General features: G+C 44.5%; 1 protein-coding gene across 14 annotated transcripts in view; it reads right to left on the bottom strand.

Moving 5' to 3' along the window:
• The window catches only part of RALGPS1 (Ral GEF with PH domain and SH3 binding motif 1), a 238,220-nt gene that overhangs the window by 109,281 nt on the left and 108,916 nt on the right, over positions 1-20,023 (bottom strand). For all 14 annotated transcript variants that reach the window (XR_006739872.1, XR_006739873.1, XM_045572036.1 and 11 more), the window contains 3 exons: positions 14,995-15,084; positions 11,694-11,786; positions 669-795 (listed from right to left, as the gene is read on the bottom strand). Coding sequence is in view for 12 of the 14 variants with exons in the window: in XM_045572036.1 (XP_045427992.1) it covers positions 669-795; positions 11,694-11,786; positions 14,995-15,084 (310 nt within the window). In the remaining 2 variants the exon portion in view is untranslated. The remainder of the gene's footprint in view (positions 1-668; positions 796-11,693; positions 11,787-14,994; positions 15,085-20,023) is intronic.

The following is a 20,023-nucleotide window of genomic DNA, read 5'->3' as shown; positions in this document are numbered from 1 at the left end:
AGAAGAATCAATAATCATTATTTTAATTTTGTTAGTACAAAGCCCTGGCTGGTGTGGCTAAGTGGGTTAGAGCGTCATCCAAGCACCAGAAGGTTGCCAGTTCAATTCCAGATCAGACCGCATAGCTAGGTTGCTGGTTCAATCTCCTGTCGGGATACATAGGGGAGGAAACTAATCCATGTTTCTCTCTCACATCCATGTTTCTCTGTCTTTCTCTTTCTCCCTTCCTCTCTCTCTAAAATCAATTTTTAAAACATCAATAACATATCCACGGGTTAGGATTTACACACACACACACACACACACGCACATTAATAATGTCCAGAGAACCAAAACAGAGGCTTTGGGGCCTGAGTTCCCTTAGTTTGGGAGGGTACAGATGAACCAGTGAGAGTCTTGTGACCTTTCTGGGCTGCAGGTTGGGAGGCTTGGGATCCACAGGACACTGTGTGAGAAGCAGAATATCCCTGTGTCAAGGCCTTCATCAAGGTTCCATCCTTGGGAAGTATCATCAACCTATTTCAATCCAAGGAGCCAACCAATTAATCACCTCTGTATCCATGGCCCATGCTGCTGCTTCCTGGAAAATTCTCAACTAGAAACTACAAAACATCTTATTTGGTACTGAGCAGGTTTCTTAATAAATAATAACTGATCCAGACTCCTACCTAGATATGGAATACTGGGAACCATCTTCAGGCTTCGGATGTATTCCCGAGTCCGCTTGTAATTATCTTCTTTAGACATCAAGTAGTCCAACTTCTCAAAGGTGGTCTTGTCTTTTCGATTCAAAAGCTGGAGTGAGAAGAACACATATGTATGAGAAAGAAGAGAAATAAACCGGAAGAAGCTAAAGAGAAAAAACAACTGTGGGCAAAGATTAAAAGGAGACATCGGAATGGCATGTCTGTGCTGTGCTGAATCCTGAGCACAACCAAAGGGTTTAAGAGGCAGCTTCGTGCTGAGATGGGACATTCCATGGCCTCGGTCTGTCACTTTTCGTAGGCTCTCACACCTGGAAGACAGCCTCTGAAGCTACCTGGTCCACTGTTCTACATGATGCCAGAGCCCCTTGCACAGCACCTGCCTCCATGATGTACAGACCCTACAACAGCAAGGAGCCCAGAGTGTAAAGCAAATTGTTCCATGTCCCAGAGTAATGCACAGCTACATCAGCCTCTTTCCCTGAGTCCAAAGCTACTGGCTCTCTCCTCAGCATCTCTGCCACTGCTGAAAGCCCCAGGAAATTTCACACGATTCACCTGTGTGTGCTGTGCCATAGCCAGATTCCCTATAGTCTATGTCTGGGTCATATTTACACTGGTTATGGTATTTTAATTAAAAAGAAGCCAAGCTTTTTATCCATATGCAGTCATCTAAGTGATGACTTAGTTGAGAAAATATAGGAGGAACAGGTATCCACAGGCCAGAGATTAGAGAAGCGAGATCCTTTATGACTGAGATCTCTGGTGTGTAAAGCTAGTCACCAGGAAAAGAGTGGTTCAATGTGCATAGGAGGCTTTTGGAACAAAGGCATGGAAACCTGGTCATCATGCATGTCCAAGGTCAAGGACTAGTGCCAGGAAATGGCAACACGTCTCCTTGAGGAGAGGAGTCTACATTGGGAGAACAAGCTTAAAAACAGGGTCTTAGTGAGGTCACTGGGAGAGAGCTGGCTTTGGCACAGGACCCTGTGCCTCTGGGATTTGCGATCAGTGGCTGAGTTCAGGAGTATGATGGAGAGGGAACTTGGTCCTAGAGCGTCCTTGGTCAAGTTTGGTGTTGAGACCCCAATTATCTGTGCAAGGACCTGGACCAGCAGACCTGCCACATTTGTCAGACTGAGGTAGCCCAGTGGTCAATGCCTATCAAACAGCAAAGAGGAACGGGACCAGGGGACATCCAGCACCAAGAAAAGCAGGCCTGTGGAACTGAAGTAATCCCTTTAGATTTTAGAACTGTGCAGGGCAGTTCCCAAGACCTAGGTCTGCAAATCCGAGACTCAGGCCATGTCTGGTAAATCAGGGAGCCTGGGTTGCCATGGGCAGGCCCTACCCAATTCCCTGATCCTCAGCCTCTGGGACCCACAGAGGACATAGCTGTGTGACAACCCAGCTGAGCCATGGCAGTGTAAGGACTTCAAGGAGGAGCAGTAAAAGAATAAGCTAAAAGGAAGGTCCCGGGGCTGAACAAGTTAGAGAGTAAATAGCAAGTTGTTTTTTTCCTATTGAGAAATCCAGGACATGTCAGGGTGGGGACGCTACACAGATGCTAGGGACAGCGGTTGCTTAGCTGGCTTGCTAATTTGAGCCTGTAATTCATCACATTAACAAATGGACAGGAAATAACACCATCCCCCATTTGCTATTTGTAAAACACCATAAAATACAACTCATCTGTTCTTCACCAAGCCAACTGACAAAGATGGTGCCAAGACTACTGCCTCTGCTTCAGGTTCATAATCACAGTCTGAGTATCCTTGGGGAACTCAATTCACAGAGGAGAGATGCCTATTATAGCAACATGATGAGTAAATAGAGACCAAGAACCCAAATAATAAGTAAATTATGGATGAGAGAGAGGAACTTGGAATAAACACTTAAGGATGAGAAAGTCACTAAATGAATAATATACACCTAGATCAGAACAAGACACTCTAGCTATGAACTGTCCCATTGTAAAATTTGGCAGGTCCCTCATCCTCTTGATGAGGAGGTCATCTCTTTATTAATGCAACTTAGAACCCTCACTTCACTGCAGCTGACCCATGCTGATGCCCAGTGCCCATACCACTGGCTCTCTGGACCCAGCTGGGAAATTGCCCAAATCCTCTTCCATATTTATCGAATTTGCCCCGCCTATCGAGTACCTCTATGCATGGCACCACAGAGGTGAAAAGCATGGCATCTGTGTCCTGACATGGCTATGACCAGGCCAATCTGAGCTTAGAGCCCTGGAGGATGTCCCCAAAAATCGCTCTGCAGATTTCTCAAGTCAGTATGAACTGGGCTTCTCTGGTAGAGTGGGACAACCAAGGCAGTCACATTTGCATGCTTCCTAAATTGAAAGCCGAGTTCCTCCAGTGCACACCTCCCCCTGTGGACCTTGCCTCTATACACATATTCTCCCCCCCCCCCCCCCCTGACACTCACACTCCCAAGGGCTGGATCTGGTTAGCTTCACTCGTCTGCTCCATCTTTTAGTGAGTTTCTCATCCTTAAATGTTTATTCCAAGTTTCTCTCTCCTCTCTGCCCACAAATGAAAGTCAGGGTAGCATCAGACTTCTGAATAATAATGCATAGGATGATAGAAGACATGAGAAAGCTCAGAACATCTATTTCCCAATCATGTATTTAAAAACTACTTAAGAACTTCCTCTAGCAAAATAAAGGAATAAACCAACTTCAGGAAGACATGGGATATAGGAAACTGTGGGTCCAATCCAGGAGCAGTAAAGGGATTTGTTGCGATGACAGATGAACAGCAGGCCTTAAGAATGACTGGTCCACATCTGGGAGATGTGTCCAGAGAAAGAGAAGGTGCCATAAAAACCTGATAGGACCTCATATTTGTTGAAAAAATATATATTTACTATATATCATAAAAATAAATTTTAAAATTTAAACATATATTAAACTATTATAATACTATATAATATTTAAAATGTAATATTAAAAATCTATAATATTACAATATAATATATTATATATAAAATATTATATCTACATATACAGTTGTCCCTTGGACAATGCAGGTTTGAACTTCGCAGGTCAACTGAACTGCCTGTCTAATTCAAACCTGCATTGTTCAAGGGTTGTGTGTATGTGTGTGTGTGTGTGTGTGTGTGTGTGTGTGGTATGTATGTGTAATATCTGCTAGATAGAAGGAAGCTAGTGTAAGAGGTTGTTTTTTTTAAAGGGAGTTAGAATTCTAGGAAAACAAAGAAGCATTCCAGAAAGGACATGTCCTTAATAGTTTATTACTTGATTACAGAGAACCCTACTTACACATCCCTAATAATTAAAACATGAAATACTCACTTAACAAGTGATTTAACTGTCGTAACATGAGTGTGAAGAATGAGGGAAGATTAGGAAAACTAAACCAGCATCTATCATACAAACAAGTCACCCAATACTGTCAAAAATAAATGGATCAAGAAGCTACAGCAAAAGCACACTGGTGGGAATGTGGCAGAAACTACCAGCAGAACCAGCTAACAGCTAAGTGCTTGCCTCTGGGGAATGAATGAAGCATGAAGAGATGGGTGCTCATTGTTTCACTAAGCCTTTCACTATTTAGTGGTTTTTAAAATTAATGTGCATGGGTTATGCCAAAAAAATATTTTAAGATTTAATTTTTTAAATATCGTTTGTTCATTCAAAAAAATAACAGCATTTACTTATACATGTTTTAAAATTTTATTACAAGTACAGCCATAAACTAAAAACCCCATATGAATTGAGAGTCCTTTAGATTTTAGAATTTATAGGAAGCCCCAGGAAGAAACCATTAGGTATTTGTGCAAGAAAATAAATTATTCGCCTACCTGCGTCAAAGAGAAACTAAAAGCATTCACGTTCAGTAAAAGAGGTAAGAAAATAAGCTTAAGGGGACGTTCACTAAATACAACAGACCACCTCACTTGTAGTCAAATTTAGAAGTCGTGGGGCACCCTGAGATGTTCTTCCATAATATTCATTGTGATTGTGATTAATTGTGTGGCTCCGTCTGTATCTCACTGGACTGACCAGCCAGCCCATGAGGCAGTGGCTGTGCAGGCTGTATTTCCTCTACTATTCCTGCAGCTGTATGGTTCCCGACTCAGAGGAGAGGCTGCCTGAGTGTTTGTTGAGTAAAAGAAGGAAACTAACAATGATAACGTAAAAATCTAACCCCTTGAAAAACACTTCAATAATTCTTGGGTAAAAGGGGGGAAAGCCACAATTATGGACTATTTAAAAACCACAAATAATGAAACCACTCTCTGTTAAACTATGGGAAGAGGCCAAAACTATATTTAGAGAAAACTCATTGTTTTAAACTTTTATAATTAAACAACTAAGAATATAAATCAATTTAAACATTCAATTCAAGAAACTAGAAAGTGGGGGTAAGAAACTGATTAATAGATAAAATCAGAAATTGGTATGTTAAAAAAACTAAATACAAACCTATGGGAAGGATAGCTAAACCCAAGATCTAATTTATATAAAATATTAGTAGAACAGGTAAAACCTCTACAAATAAGGCAAAAAGCAGAAATAGAGAACATTAGAATTGAGAAAGGGCTATAATCACATATGCAAAGTGAACTAACATTACAAGGTAAAAATCAACTCTTGCATATTAATTTTAAATAAATTTCATGGTGCTAAGTGTCAGCTGCAAGGGACTACAGGGATTCATAAACCACAGGGGTCAAAAGCCAGGAAGACCACAAACCTTGATCAAATACCTGAATAAGTGTTGCTTTTGGAAATTTCCTCTACCAGACTCCGAGAGTCTGTATGTGGCACTTGTATTTGACTAATAATGAAACCCCCCCTCTTCTGGTAAATAGTTCAAATCTGGAAACTGTCTCCATGAAGGAAAAAATAAAAGTCCCTCCAAATCCTCTTTATAAGGACTTTGGTATCTTGTCCCATTGCCTTGAGAGAATATTTCTTGATACGTGGAAATGTTTTTCAACAAAGAGCCTGCTGCTTCAAATATGTAAAACTGGCTCAAAATCCTGCTTTAATTCCAGTGTCTACTGTTGGTATGGAAAGAATTTTTAGTGCTGTGGCTAATCTATGGACCAATGGATTCCACAGACGGAGTGTGGAATAAATAAGGGATGAAACTAGGGCATTTTTAAAAGGCAATTTCCACCTCTTTAGATACAAATTATCAGTTTCTGAAAAATAAGCCACAAAGTCATATATATAATATAAAATATTACATGCAATGGAGAATGCCATAAATAAGAAAAATTGTGGCTTTGACATTTTGTAGGCATCCCGGTCATCTGTCTGTATGTGTCTTTGACTAAGGCTATTTAAACTCTGTACAGATAAAAGTTCACTTGCAGAAAATGTTCCACTGCAAGCAACTCTAGTCCACAGAAAGGCAAACTGTGTCATGGAATGCCTGCTTATCACCCTGGGAATACTAACAGTTTTGTGTCCATTTAAAAAAGTATTTCAACATTCCTTACCTGACTATAAGCACTCTGGGTTCTCCCTGATACAGTTGTAATACCTTGCTAGTTCTCTCACTAATTAATGAGTTAAAACTTAGATGAGTATTCATTTTGCATTTGTATAAGTGCTGATTTTACCTTTAAAAAAATATCCTGTAACAGTTTACATGTATACCACATACACACACAAACATACATTCACATGCATACATATGCACAGAATATATAATCTTGTATGACAATTAGGTGTTTCCAATGAAAACTGCTCATTTTTTAAAATTCCACTCACGGCGACCCTAAGAGTAGAGCCAGGAGGTTGAGATTGATCCCTGAAGAGAAGTTTGCCAAGGGCCCTTACTATGTGCCAGATGTCATTCTAAACATATTGTGTGCTGTTTTTTCATAAGTTTACTCATTTAATCTTTACCATAGAGGTAGGTGTAGGGCTGAGCCAAGATGTATGCTTCAAGAGTCCACACAGCCCCTCATTTCTTGACCTGGGGTCCCCAGACAATTCAGAAAATCGGGTCATGTGTCTTCAGAGTCCATAGACACCTGACATACAGGCCAGCATGAAAGCTTCTTCAAGGTGACTTTTTCCTTTCATGCTCCCTTGGGGACTTCCCAGATGAACATATATTTTCTGACAAGGGACACGGATGGCTCTCTGATTCCTCTGGGAGCTGAATTCCATGGAGGCTGCAGTCTGGCCTCTCCTCCCTGTGCAGGCATTAGACCCCCAACCCCCTGCAAGGGCCTCGGCCATTTCACCTAACTGCTAACTGTGCCAACTCTGAGAGCATCTTTATTTCTAGCACAAAATGACTTCCCTTCCTTAGCTCTGGCTCAGCATTGCTTCCTGGTTTTTATTTTGGTTGTATTTTTTCCAGCGTGTGTTGTGTGTTTGGAGCAGGCAATTGGGAGGCTGAAACTTATTTCTTATCAACTCAGTCTGCCATATTGCCTCGAAGTCCAAAACAGTCTGCTAAGAGAGGCTTCTGGCACCCACGGTCACTTCCTGAAAACCAAAGTTGGATTTCAGACATGCCAAGTGTGAGCTGTCAAAGGAACATGTGAGCAGAGGGCTCTGTGGGGCAGGCGTGGGAACGCGGGCCCAGGGCTCCGGAGAGAGGCGGGAGAGGAAGGAGGCAGCCACCGCTGGGGCACAGAGGTGATGCCTGAAGCTTTCCAAGCCAGTGACATCCCCAAGAGACGGGAAATGGATCGGGGAGGGTGGGAACTGGGGTCAGAGCCTCCAGAACACTTACATCAGGGGAGAGGGAGGAACAGAAGCAGGCGGGAGGAGCCCACTGCCAGGAGGGCAGGAAGGGAACCAAGCCAAGAGAAGAGATTTTTTGAGAAGAGGGTGACAAACAGTGTCCAATGTTGCGACGATGTCAAGAGAGATGAAGGTGGCGGAGTCAGCAGAATCCATGGTCGGGAGCTTCTGAGAGGCAGTGCAGGCAGAGCCACTGAAGAATGTCTGGGAAAGGAGCACCTGGAGAGTGCAAGCATTGGTCTCCTCTGCCTTCCATCTCCTCACCCCTCACCGTCTCACCTCGTAAGGCTTGGAAAAGCCTAAAACAGACAGCCCATGCCTGTCACCACCTTCTCAACATCAGAATGGGAAACTTCCTGGATGAAATACAAACACATCTGCCTCCTTAGGATATTTTCAAAGTAGCCATTCCCAAACCTGCAGCTCCATGACCCTGTGCTCCCAGATGTGTGGGAGAGAGAGCCCCGTTCCCAGAAGTTCCCTTTCCAGGCCACCACCCTGCAGACCAGGCCTCCTGGCCCATCAACTGAGATGTCCTACCAGCCAGAAACATCACTTTTCACTTTGCTGCTGATGAGTAAAAATCTCTGGATCAATTTAGCAGGAAAGAGTGAATCATAATAGGAACGTGCACAGAGGAAGCTCTGTGTGTTTGTGTGCGTGTGTATGTGTATAGCACATGATCCTAATTACTATGAGGAGTGACTCACCCATTCTCCAGGAATCCCATACCCACAGGTCACTCATGAATAAGCCAGTCTCCTCTTAGGACCAAGTTTCACCATTTTCCCAGTTGTTCAAGTGCAAAACCTAAGAAGCATCCTTCATTCCTTTCTTTTCCTCATCTCCAACATCTCATCCATCACAAGTCTTGCCAACCCTGTCTTTCCCTATCAGTCTCCTGTTCTCCATGTCCACTGCCACTTCCTCCTCTGGGCCAGCATTGCCTCTCTCCTGGATTCTGCCCTAACCTCCTAAAGAAGCCCCATTCCCACTGTGGGCCCCTTCCAGAGTCTCCACTCAATTTGTTTTCCACAAAGTAGCAACAGTAATTAAAAAACAAAAGCAACTGTGAACCAGATCATGTCGTCTGTTTAAAACCCTTTTTTACTCTTAGAATACAATCTAGCTGCTCTGCCGGGCCCTGGCCCTTTCTGGCTGGTTCCGCTTCCCATCCACGGCATCCTGAGCAAGCTCCTCCTGGCCCACCGTGCTCCTGCCCAGCGCCCTTTGCATTTCTTCCCTCATGGGCCTTTGCACTGGCTGAGCCCTCTGCCTAAAATGCGCGTGCCCTCATCTTGGCACCGCTGGCTCCTCTTGTTACTCAGGGGTCAGGCAGGCCTTCCCTGAACACCCGGTCGTTTCTATTACATTCTCCTGTTTCAGTCTTCTGATCATTTTGTTCCCATCTGACAGTCCTTTGCTCATTACTTCATGCATTCAACAAACATCGATCACTTCTTGTGCCAGGCAGACTAGGCATGTGTTTATTCTCCCTCAATAACATGTCTGTCTCCTCTGAATAACATTAAAAAAAAAAACCTCATGAAGACAGGGGCCTTGAGCAGAGCTTTAGGGCCTGGCATGGAGGAGGCATTCAATAAATATTTGATTTGCAGAATGAATAAGTACAAATGGTAATGTGTACTCAGGAAATCAGAATTGGCTGATACAGCTTCTAAGGTCTCATGGCTTTGAGGCAGCCAATATTCCAAAGTGGCCCTAGTGCTGAGATAAATCAGACCCTGTCTGTATTTTTCCAGGCCAGCAAAGGTGATTCCCTCCCTGTTTCTACATCTAGTCAGCATTTATTAATGTTACTATGTGCAGGCCTGTGCCTGGTGCCAATCTCGATCCTGTCCCAGCTCATTCAGCTGTTGGCACTCAGGGGCCAGCCAAAAGGTTACCCTGACCTATAGCTAATGACCAACTGGTCCTCACTGGTGGTCACCCCTGGTACAACCAGGTAACAGGTCTCCTCCCACACCTGTAGCTCACTTCTGCCCATTTCCCAGATACCCAGGGTTTCAGAGCAATGCCAGGGAGCCAGGCTGCCCTGTCCCCAGGGCAGCGAACCAGCCTCCCTTCTCCAGACCCATTTCCAACAGCAAGAGTGCCTGCACTCACCCTGGCTCCAACACCAGGCTCCGTCACTGCCAGCCCATCTGGCACGCTGGCCAAAAACATGGGCTCAGAGGCCCAGCAAGGCAAGGCTCTGCACCGCTGACTCTGTGATCTTGGACAGGTCACTGTGCCTCTTGGGCCTCAGTTTCCTTTTCTGATAAATGAAGTCTATAAAGACTTCAGCAGTGCCGTGGTGCCCCTGCTTCTCCCTGCTCTTGGGCCAGGGGTCTCACCAGGACCAGATCAAGGGGCATGTGGGGGAGGGCTATATTTCTATGGCTAATCTTATTATCAGAAATCAGGAGCAAGAGAAGAATTCAATTCAGCACAATAAATATACAATTCAAACAATAAGTCCATACTCAGCCAAGCACCTGGGATACAGGTGAAAATCAGGTCTCATCGTGAAGGCAGGCAGGCAGAGAAGAGGCGGATCTGTGAACAAAACTTCAGAGCAGATGTGCCACATGCTGAGTAAGGACAGGCATGGAGAGTGTCAGGGATACAGTACAGTCTCGGTTCCTCTGGACTGGGTGATCGGGATGAAGGGAAAAGATAATGGGTTTGGCCTTCTCCGTTTCCCAAATGATCTGTGCACACCAGTGTCCACACTAGCAGGACAGGTGCGTCAGTGGTGGCTTGTGAGACTCCCAATAGCCTCACAACCATAACCAAGAGCCACAATACCGCTGACGGTAAGGTCTATGCACTGTGAGACTCATCGTTCACTCCTCTGGGTCCACACATAGCTCCCAGCAGTCCAAGAAACAATAACAGCATCTACATGATGGAAAATTCATTTCAACAAGACTCTCCAAGCAACTTTTGAAAAAAGCGTCCAGCTCAGATGGAGTTAGGGAATCACAGGGCTGGCAGCTACTGCATAAACCAGCGGCTTCCAAACTTGCTTTCCATCTCCAAAGCCATTGCTCTACTGAATTCACCCAGAAGCCGGTACACAAAACTGATACAAACAGAGCTGCTCTGCTAGAAATAGTGCTCCTCTGTCTGCTTGGCACCCTCCCTCTTCTCCCCCAGGCCCTGGCACCCTCACCCCGGCAGCTCCAAGGAACCCTTGGGGCTCCAAAAGCAGTGATGGAAAACCGCTAACCTAGGCCAACCTCCCTGAGGAGATATGGGAAATGAGTCCCACAGGAGTCACGCTCTGCACTGCACCTGAACACAAACCCAGGTTTCTGAGTCTAAGCTAACACTCCTCACCGACTTTGCTAGAGCTAGATCTATGGAAAATTGCACTTTAAAGCAGCAAGGCTCAAATCTGATCACCTACACATAATCCCTAAAAACCCTGGAACTGGCCAAGTGTGAAACAGAACCCAGCCCCACAGGCTGGCAGGGAGAAGGTCGGAAATGAGTTGCAGAAGCACAGCTGACAATTCCATAGCGTTTCCTTCAGCTCCGTGGGACATAAACAGGTCTTGAAAGGCTTGGGCTGCGTGGTTGTGAGACCCTGGACCAGGCAGCCAGGAGGTGAATGCTAACGAGCTATGGAAATAGCTGTTACTTTCCCCGTGTCAGGCACCGTGCCAAGCTAAGGAGGATAAAGAGGTCTGAGATATTTTTATAGCAGAAAAACTTTCCTACAGACTCAATTATATAACTATCAGACTCCACCTCTGGGCTGAAATTATCCATGGCCTTCAGGAAAAAAAGCAGTTTTCCCTACAGGAGGGTCACAGGTTTCTCCAGAGAAACTCCAAGCTATATGGCCAGCAACCCACAGCAGCTGCAAACCATCAGCCCAGAGACGCAGCCAAGCGCCGTTTGGCGCCTGCCAGAGACGAATACCAGCCAAGCGGAGGGCAGGAGTCGTGCCGCTGACCCGGCCGTCACACTGGACACGGTAGGGGGTAGAGGCAGGTCCCCTCTGTGGGGCTTCCAAACTCATCCACGTCGGTGTCCTCCCAACTTCCTGAGGCACCGAAGGAGAGAAGGTGCCAGGGGCAGTGCCTGCGCCCAGGCGTCCCCTACTGTTGGCACAGGGCGGACAGGCACGAAAAGCCTCTGGGGCTGAAGGAATGAAGGGCTTCAGCGTTGAAGTGACAGCCAAAATCAAAGGAACAGACTCAGGAGGATTCACTTACAGCCCAGGTCTTTGTCAGCCTGAAGATGGGCGCGCTTTGTAATGCCGACACCACAGACATGAGAGAGTGAAGGTTGTTGAGTTCTAGGAGTTTCTGGGGGGGAAAGATATGGAACAGATTATTTTGCTGCTATAAACAACAGAACGAAAACATGCTCAAGTGTTACCAAATGTTGTCATATTTATGAAATTCAATTGCACTTAAAAATATCTCGTGTAGAAAATGTAGTTCTAGGAAGTTCATAGAAACCATATGCTCTTTTCCTTTCAAATTGCCACAAGGTGAGTTTGCAGCTACAACATTTGCAAAATTTCATAAGCTGACTAGTCTGGCTGCTGGATAGAAACATGGCTCAGGAGAAGGTTTGATAATGCCCTTTATGTTTTTTTTTCCTCTCTCTCTTTTCTTTTCTTTTTCTTTCTTTCTTTTTTTTTTAAACAAATCTGAACAGTCCCAGCAGGCTTTTGGCTTTTGTGCACTGAAACCTCAGCTGGCCACCAACATCAGCGTGGGTCTTTGGTGATCACCTGGCTAAGGAAAGGCGCTATCAGTGTGCATAACTCCCCTCGGTCAGCAGGGCAGGGCTCCGGCTTTCCAGCCACTTGACCATGCTCCTCTGAACCAGACTCCAAATTAGTGAGAACATTTGGATTCAATTCAGACTCAGACAAGTTCTTTGCCATGGAGGGCTGTAGAAGGAGACACAGTCAAGAGTAAGTGAGGAAAAATGTAATGGCTCTGGGCCTGGTTTTAAGCGAGGGAAGCCTGCTAACAGGACTGGGGTTCCAGTCTCATTCTCAGAGTCCATGAAGCCTGGGTTAGCAGTAGGATCTCCGGGGCAACCCCACCCCCACTCCAGGTACCCACTCCTTGTATGTCCTTGGCACAGGTCACCGCTTCGAGCACTATTCCTGAGCCTCGCATCCTCTTAGTTAAAATAGGAAGTCATAGCCCATCTGCTACCTGGGATGGCGCATGGAAACTGACTAGACCTGTGGTCGGCAAACTGCGGCTCATGAGCCACATGCGGCTCTTTGGCTCCTTGAGTGTGGCTCTTCCACAAAATACCACAGCCTGGGTGTCTATTTTGAAGAAGTGGCATTAGAAAAAGTTTAAGTTTAAAAAATTTGGCTCTCAAAAGAAATTTCAATCGTTGTACTGTTGATACTTGTCTCTGTTGACTAATGAGTTTGCTGACCATTGACCTAAACCAGGGCCCAACGCCAGGGTCAGCACTCACGGTGATATGGGCTGCTCATTCTTTGTCAGGAAGACTTGTCCTCCCATATCCCGTCGTCTTCGGTACTTCTAAGCTCAGGTGCTACTGCCTCTACTATGTCTTTCCTGATCATGTTCCCAAGTCTGAGGACCCCATCGTCTGACCCTCAACAGTCTGTGCCTCTCCTCAGCACACTGGACTGTGCTCCCTGAGGGCCGGGGCAAAATCATGCCTGCCATCACATCCCTAGTACCTAGCTCAGCACCCAGTAGGGCCTAGTGAAATGGACAAATAAATGGAAAGCCCTCATGCTAGTCTTCATGGCTTTGATCCTACTTGGAGATTTCTCTCTTACCACACTGCTCATACTTCGCTTCATACATCTTGTAACGTTCTCTAATTGTTTCCTACTGTGGGATAACAGATTCTCTGTGCGAACAGAATTCCATAGTATGAACTGAATTACTATGCATGTCACACAGTTTCTTTAGAGCTGAAGGTGGTCTGGGACAACAGTCGCCAATCTTCTGGACTTCACAGGCCACCAGTGGTCTGCAGACCAGCAGTGGGTGACCACTGCTCTGGGAGATGATCCAGTCCACCCCTTTCCTTGTATGGATGGGAAACTGAGGCCCAGAGGAGGAGGGGCCTGCACAAGCACATTCCCAAGGCACTGTACAGCATGGCGGTCCATCATCAGAAGATGGTAGAGGTTAAAAGGGATCTCTTTAGTCCCTTGGGTAGGGACCATAAACTCATTTCTAAATGGAAAGCACCAGGTGGGCTGGGACGTAATTGCACTTTCTCACGAGGCCCAGCACAAACTCGCTAACAGCAAGTATCATGAAGCCCAGCTGGTCCAAGTACTTCAGACGCACAGGACATAACAGTGCCCCTAACACACATACTTCATAGATGGATGCCCTTAACCTTCCTTGAGAGGGGGCAGGAGAGCAGCTCCCCAGAAGGCATGCTCCACGGACTCTGTGGCTTTGGACATGGACACTCACCTCGCTAGCCTCCCCTCAGTCCTCTGGGAATGGGATTGTAATCATGTGACATCGACTATGATCATTTCCCTAAAGCTCCTGTTGCAGTGCCTGGCTGCTGAGGGGCCTCGGTAAAGGTAAGCTGGCCTAAGATGGGGTGGGGAGATGAAGAAGGAGTGTACCAGGCAGAACAGTGTTCCGCTGGTCAGGCAAGCTGGAGGCCGGGAGAAGTGTATGGGGAGGAGGGGCAGGGCTGTGTAAGTGATGAGAGTGGTTCAGAAAGGCCCCTAGGACCACAGCGGGGCTGAAAGAGATGAGGCAAGAGGAGGGAAAAGGTGGGATGCAGGCATGAGCTGGTACCCAATTACTGACAAGGACAGAACCCGTCAGGCAGGAGTTGGGAGTGGGAGCAACAGGGTCGTCCGGCCCAGGTCTCAGGATGGGTGGGTGGGCTTTGCTGACTGGGGACAAATCCACAGGATGTGATGGCATCACAAAAATCAGTGCTGAGTAAACTCACCAATCCTGTCATGGCTAAATCTGAAGGAGGAGGAGGATGGATCCCAGGGGTAGTGTGAAAGGCCAAAGAGAAGACCTGGCTGCCAAAATCACAGAGTAGAGGAGCATGCTGACAACGTGGGGGGGGAGGGGCAAAGCGAGGGGTGGCTGGGAGCTGAGTGGGCATCCAGGTCGGTCTCCCAGCTGCCTCTGTCTGGGGATGTCAGGTCACAGCCCCCTATCTGAACCCTGCCTGGGCAGACCCAGAGCACAGCTGCTCCCAAATTATTGAAGAAACATTTTTTTGAAATTTTCTTTTATGGATTTCAGAGGGGAAGGGAGAGGAAGAGACAGATAGAAACATTAATAATGAGAGAGAATCATTGATCAGCTGCCTCCTGCACATCCCACACTAGGGATCGAGCCTGAAACCCAGGCATGTATCCTGACTGGAAATTGAACCCTAACCTTCTGGTTCATAGGTTGATGCTCAACCACTGAGCCATGCAATCTGGGCAGGGATCCACATTTTTGAGACAAAGAAAGAAAGGAAAGGGGATTAAAAAAATAAAAAATAAATAGAAAAACAGCTTACCTTGGCTATTTTCACAAAATGGCTCAGGATTTCTGCCCTTATTTTTAAAGTCTGTGCTGTTAGAATTTCTCGTACAACCCAAAAGCTGACCTGTAGAGTCAAATACAAAGACACACATACACACCAGAAAAGTTGTTAAATGCTGAGCCACCCATGTCACCCCTGCCCATCACTTTTAATGGGATTTCCAAGAGGTTGGGAAACTGGGAAAGCATCGCCCACGGTTGTGTCAGGTCTGAGGTTCCTTAATGACACCCAACCTGGCAAATGGGTCCCCGCTCTCACCACCACCTCTCCAACACACAGTGGTGCTGAGAGGTCAGTACTTCTGTCATCCTACAGGGAGTTACTTATTGCACCTCCAAGAAAGGAGACTTGGCAAGCACTGCAGCGAATTCTGAGATAGGTCAGACAGGATTCCTACTCAGAAGGATCCCAGATGTGAGGAGGCCATGAATAGATGGATGGATGGATGGATGGATGGATGGATGGATGGACGGACAGACAAGTGGCCAAAGGGATATGCATACTGCCAGTATCACCCATAAGAGCCATATCCTCAGCCAGACCTAAGACAAGAAGAATTTAGCAATATTCACACAATTGTAACAAGTTTAATTTTCTAGGTTAGGGTTACCCAAATACTAACAAAAATCGCACAGAAACATCTTTTAAAGCGCCATAAAGCAATGCACGTCAAGGACATGATTTTGTGGAGACAGCAGATGCCAAAGAGCATCCTGGTACTTCTGGTTCAGAACATCACTCATGCTTGACCTCTCACATAAACCAACATCCCCAAGCCCCTGAGTCATCTCCCATGTGTAGTTGACCCGCATGACACCTCTGAGGACACAGAGGGGCTTCGTGCCAAGAGCTCTGGGGCGTGGCCAGCTTTCTGGCTGAGGTTTCACTGCTGCCACGGCTCTTTGCAGAGCACAGAGGCCAAGAGGGCAAGGAAGCTCTCCAGAGAAAGGTGGGGAGCAGGGACAGTGTATGGGGTTCAAAGGAAGGTGGGGCGTTGAAAACCACTAAATTCTACTAAGCAAAAATAAGAATATTCTAGAGTTAACAAAGCATGTTTATTGCTGCAACCAAATGTATCCTCTTTCCTGAAGAACTGGCCCTTTCCAAGGAAAGAATAACCAAGAATCAAAACTCTGCTTTTCACATTAAGCAGGAATATTATAGAAAAGTTTTCTCTGCATAATTATCTGTGGTTGGTTCCAGGACATGCCCTGGTTTCCATAGAATCATTTTTTCCCAAGGAATTGTCTAAAATTAAGTTCAGACTCAAATGTTTACTAGCCAGTTATGGAAGGAATATATTCTGGATACCAAGTGATATACCCATAAACCTTATATTTCAATACATGCACATTTTTATGCCACATAATCTCGTGTGACCATTTATGTGTCCTGTATAATTTAATAGATTCCTGCATGCCAAAAAATCACACATATTTACAGAGCATGAGAGGGGGCTCTGATCTGTAGCATATGGCATGTGGAGGCAACTCTAGGTCAATTCAACCCAATAGATTTCCATGAGGCCCTTACTGTGCACAGGCTCCAGGCACTGCAAGTCCAGACCCTATCAGTGCTTCCTGGTATGGGGGTGACCAGAGGAGGAGGCAGCTGGTGAAGGTGGCCTGACCTAGAATATGGGGGTGGTGATGATGGAAGAAGGCTTCTTGGAGGAGGCAGGTGTTGAAAGGTGGGTAGACTTTCAGCAGGTAAAGGTAGGACTGAGTATGGTGTATACACCAGGACCAGGGAGAGCTGAGTAGACCAACACGATGGCTGTGGAGTGGAGATAATGAGGGAGACTGATGCTAACAAGGGAAGTGAAAGCCAGATTGTAGGGATCTAGAGAAACAAAGCGATAAGAAGGACCTAAGACAATTAATTACACACTGGAGAGTCCCAGAGGCTTCTGAGCAGATGACAGACTAGATCCCTTTTTAGGAACACCCAACAGGAAGTCGGTGCAATGGTCTAAGTGAGAGGTAAGAGGTCTGAGCTAGGGCCTGAGCTAGATGAAGAGAAGGAGCAGGTAAGGGAGATATTTACAAAGGTAGGATCAGAAGTTCTAAATATTTTTTAAAATATATTTTTATTTATTTCAGAGAGGGAGAGGAAGAGAGAGATAGAAACATCAATGATGAGACAATCATTGATTGGCTGCCTCCTACCCTCCCCCTACTAGGGATTGAGCCCATAACCCAGGCATGTGCCCTTGACTGGAATCAAACCTGGGACCCTTCAGTCTGCAGGCAGACACTATCCACTGAGCCAAACCTACTAGGGCCTAAACATTTTTAATTTTCTTTACTAACTACAAAATTTAAGACAAGCTTAATGTAGAAAACAAGGGAAACAGAGATAAGCAGAAAAGATGAATCACTTGCAACATACAGACCACCAAGATAACCACTGTGGTGTGTGTCTGTTGATTATTTCTTTCCATACAAAAGCGTATACTTTGTATGTTAACCATATCACAAGAATTTCTATTTAAGTGAATAAATATTCTTTTACAACTTGCTTTTTAGCAGCTGCTAAATATTTCATCTTAGGGATGTAGCATCATTAGGTGATCCCCTATTGTTAGGTAGGTTGTTTCTAATTCTTTTGTTGTAAAAAAGAATGTTGTGGTGCCCTGGCCAGTGCTGCTAAATGGTTAGAGTGCCGGCCCGCACACAGAAGGGTCTTGGGTTTGGTTCCCTGTGTTGCTCTGGTCAAGGGCACATACCTGTGTTGTAGGTTTGATTCCCAGTCCCAGTCGGGACTCATTCGGGAGGCAACTGAGCAATGAATCTCTCTCACATAAATGTTTCTCTTTCTTTTCCTCCCACCTTCTCTCCCTCCCTTCCCACTTTCTCTAAAAAAAAATCAATGGAAAAAATATCCTCCTGTGAGGATGAACACATAAAAAATGTTTGCAGTGATGAGCATATATAGATATATATCTTTACATATTTTTAGTTAAGGTCTTAGGATAAACTTCCTGTAAGGTGGAATGAATAAAAGTATGTGTGCCTTTTTTTCCAAAAGCAGATATAAAAAACTTGGCCTCTAAAAGGTCTATTTGTTTATCTATCAACAAGTTAGAGTAGATCCGCGTTCCCACACACAGGCATATGTACCAGGTATTGCAACTCTTTTTTTCGTTACTAAATTAATGGACAAAATAATATCTTGCTGTTTCTATTTTGCATTTCTTTTGTGACTGCTCAGTCTACATTTTTTTGCCTTCTTTTCAGTTTTTTGTTACAAATATTTATAGGTCACTTGTACTATTTGCCTTCTGAGTTACCTGCTCAGGTCCTTCAGCCATCTTTCTATTGGGACATCTATCCTCTTACTATTGGTTAGTAAATGGTCTTTGTATTAAAGAAAACACACTAACCCTTTGTGAGTCATACATTGTACCAAAAGTGTGGAGAAACTGGTACTTTTTGACACTTTTGAGGAATATAAATTTATTGGACCATTTTGAAGAACACTTGAATGTGTTTTTCAAGATGTTAAAGTTATATTCTCCCTAGAATATTTACCTTATGAATATAAAATTTAGAGGGACATATGTACAAAGGTTCACTGCTGCACTGTTTATAAAGCGAAAAGAATAGAAAATGCCTATCAATAGGGAATTGGTTATATAAATATACTTTCACTTCAAACTCATCCAGGAAGAAGCTATGGAGCTGTGCTTGCTCCAGCTTTTTGAGGGCAAATGATCTATATTATTTGGAATTCTTCTGCTTAGTAGGTTTGTATTGTCTGCTCCCTTTATTTATCTAATCACTTGTTTATATCAGAATGGACTCACTTATATTTATTTTATACTTTGGCTTATGATCCAATGCTGTGTTATTTATTTTATTGCTCAGATCATTCCAGCTTCGGCCACTGAGGCCTCTTTCAGTTGGTTCCTGCGTCCCTTCCCTTTGACCCCTCAGCACTGCTTTGGTTTGTGGGCTTGCTTAAGCATTTGCTTATTTTTCCAGCACTATAAGGAGCTACGGGCTCATCTTGGACGTTTCTTGCCCCAGTCCTAAACCAGCCATTTTTTTCTCCAAAAAGCCTGGGTTCCTTTTAGTAGACAATGAGATGAGAAACCAAATACATAGCAGTACATAGCTGGATTGTGTCTGTACTATTTTGAATTCCCAGCAGCAATGAACGAGAGTTTATGTTGTTCTGGGTATCTGCTAGCAATTGGTGTTTGTCAGGCTGTGTTGTTGTTGTTGGTTTTTTTTACTATTTTAATTGGTATGTAGTATTTTGCATTTTCCCAATGACAAATGATGTTGAGCATCTTTTCATGTTTATTTGCCATCTGCACATCTTCTTGGGTGAGGTGTCTGCTCAGATCTTTTGCCCATTTTTTAATTGGGTTGTTTTCTTATTGTTGAATTTTCAGAGTATATTTTGGATACAAGTCTTTATCAGATATGTGTTTTGTAAATATTTTTTTCCTGTCTGTGCTTTTTTTTTTTTTTTTTAATTCTCTTAACAATGTCTTCTGCAGAGTAGAAAAATTTAATTTTAATAAAGTCCCAACTTTTCAAGTTTTTCTTTCATGGATTGTACTTTTGGTGTCATATCTAATAAATAATCACCAAAGGTCATGTAGATTTTATTCTATGTTTTTTCCTAAAAGTTTTATAGTTTTGACTTTTAACTTCCATTTAAACTGCTGTTACTTTGGATAGTCCTGTGGTTGGCAAACTGTGGCTCGTAAGACACATGCAGCTCTTTGGCCCCTTGAGTGTGGCTCTTCCTCAAAATACCATGGCGTGGGCGAGTCTATTTTGAAGAAATGGCATTAGAGAAGTGTAAGTTTAAAAAATTTGGCTCTCAAAAGAAATTTCAATCATTGTACTATTGATATTTGGCTCTGTTGACTCATGAGTTTGCCGACCAGTGGGATAGTCTATCAAGTCTGATCTATAGTTTTGACTTTTACATTTAGGTCTCTGATCCATTTTGAGTTAATTTTTATGAAAGATCTAAACTCTAG

This window comes from Pipistrellus kuhlii, unplaced genomic scaffold, assembly GCF_014108245.1.
Source record: "Pipistrellus kuhlii isolate mPipKuh1 unplaced genomic scaffold, mPipKuh1.p scaffold_m20_p_43, whole genome shotgun sequence".
Lineage (NCBI taxonomy): Eukaryota > Metazoa > Chordata > Mammalia > Chiroptera > Vespertilionidae > Pipistrellus > Pipistrellus kuhlii.
The sequence above is the reverse complement of the archived record's forward strand: the minus strand, read 5'-3'. Positions and strand labels throughout refer to the sequence as shown.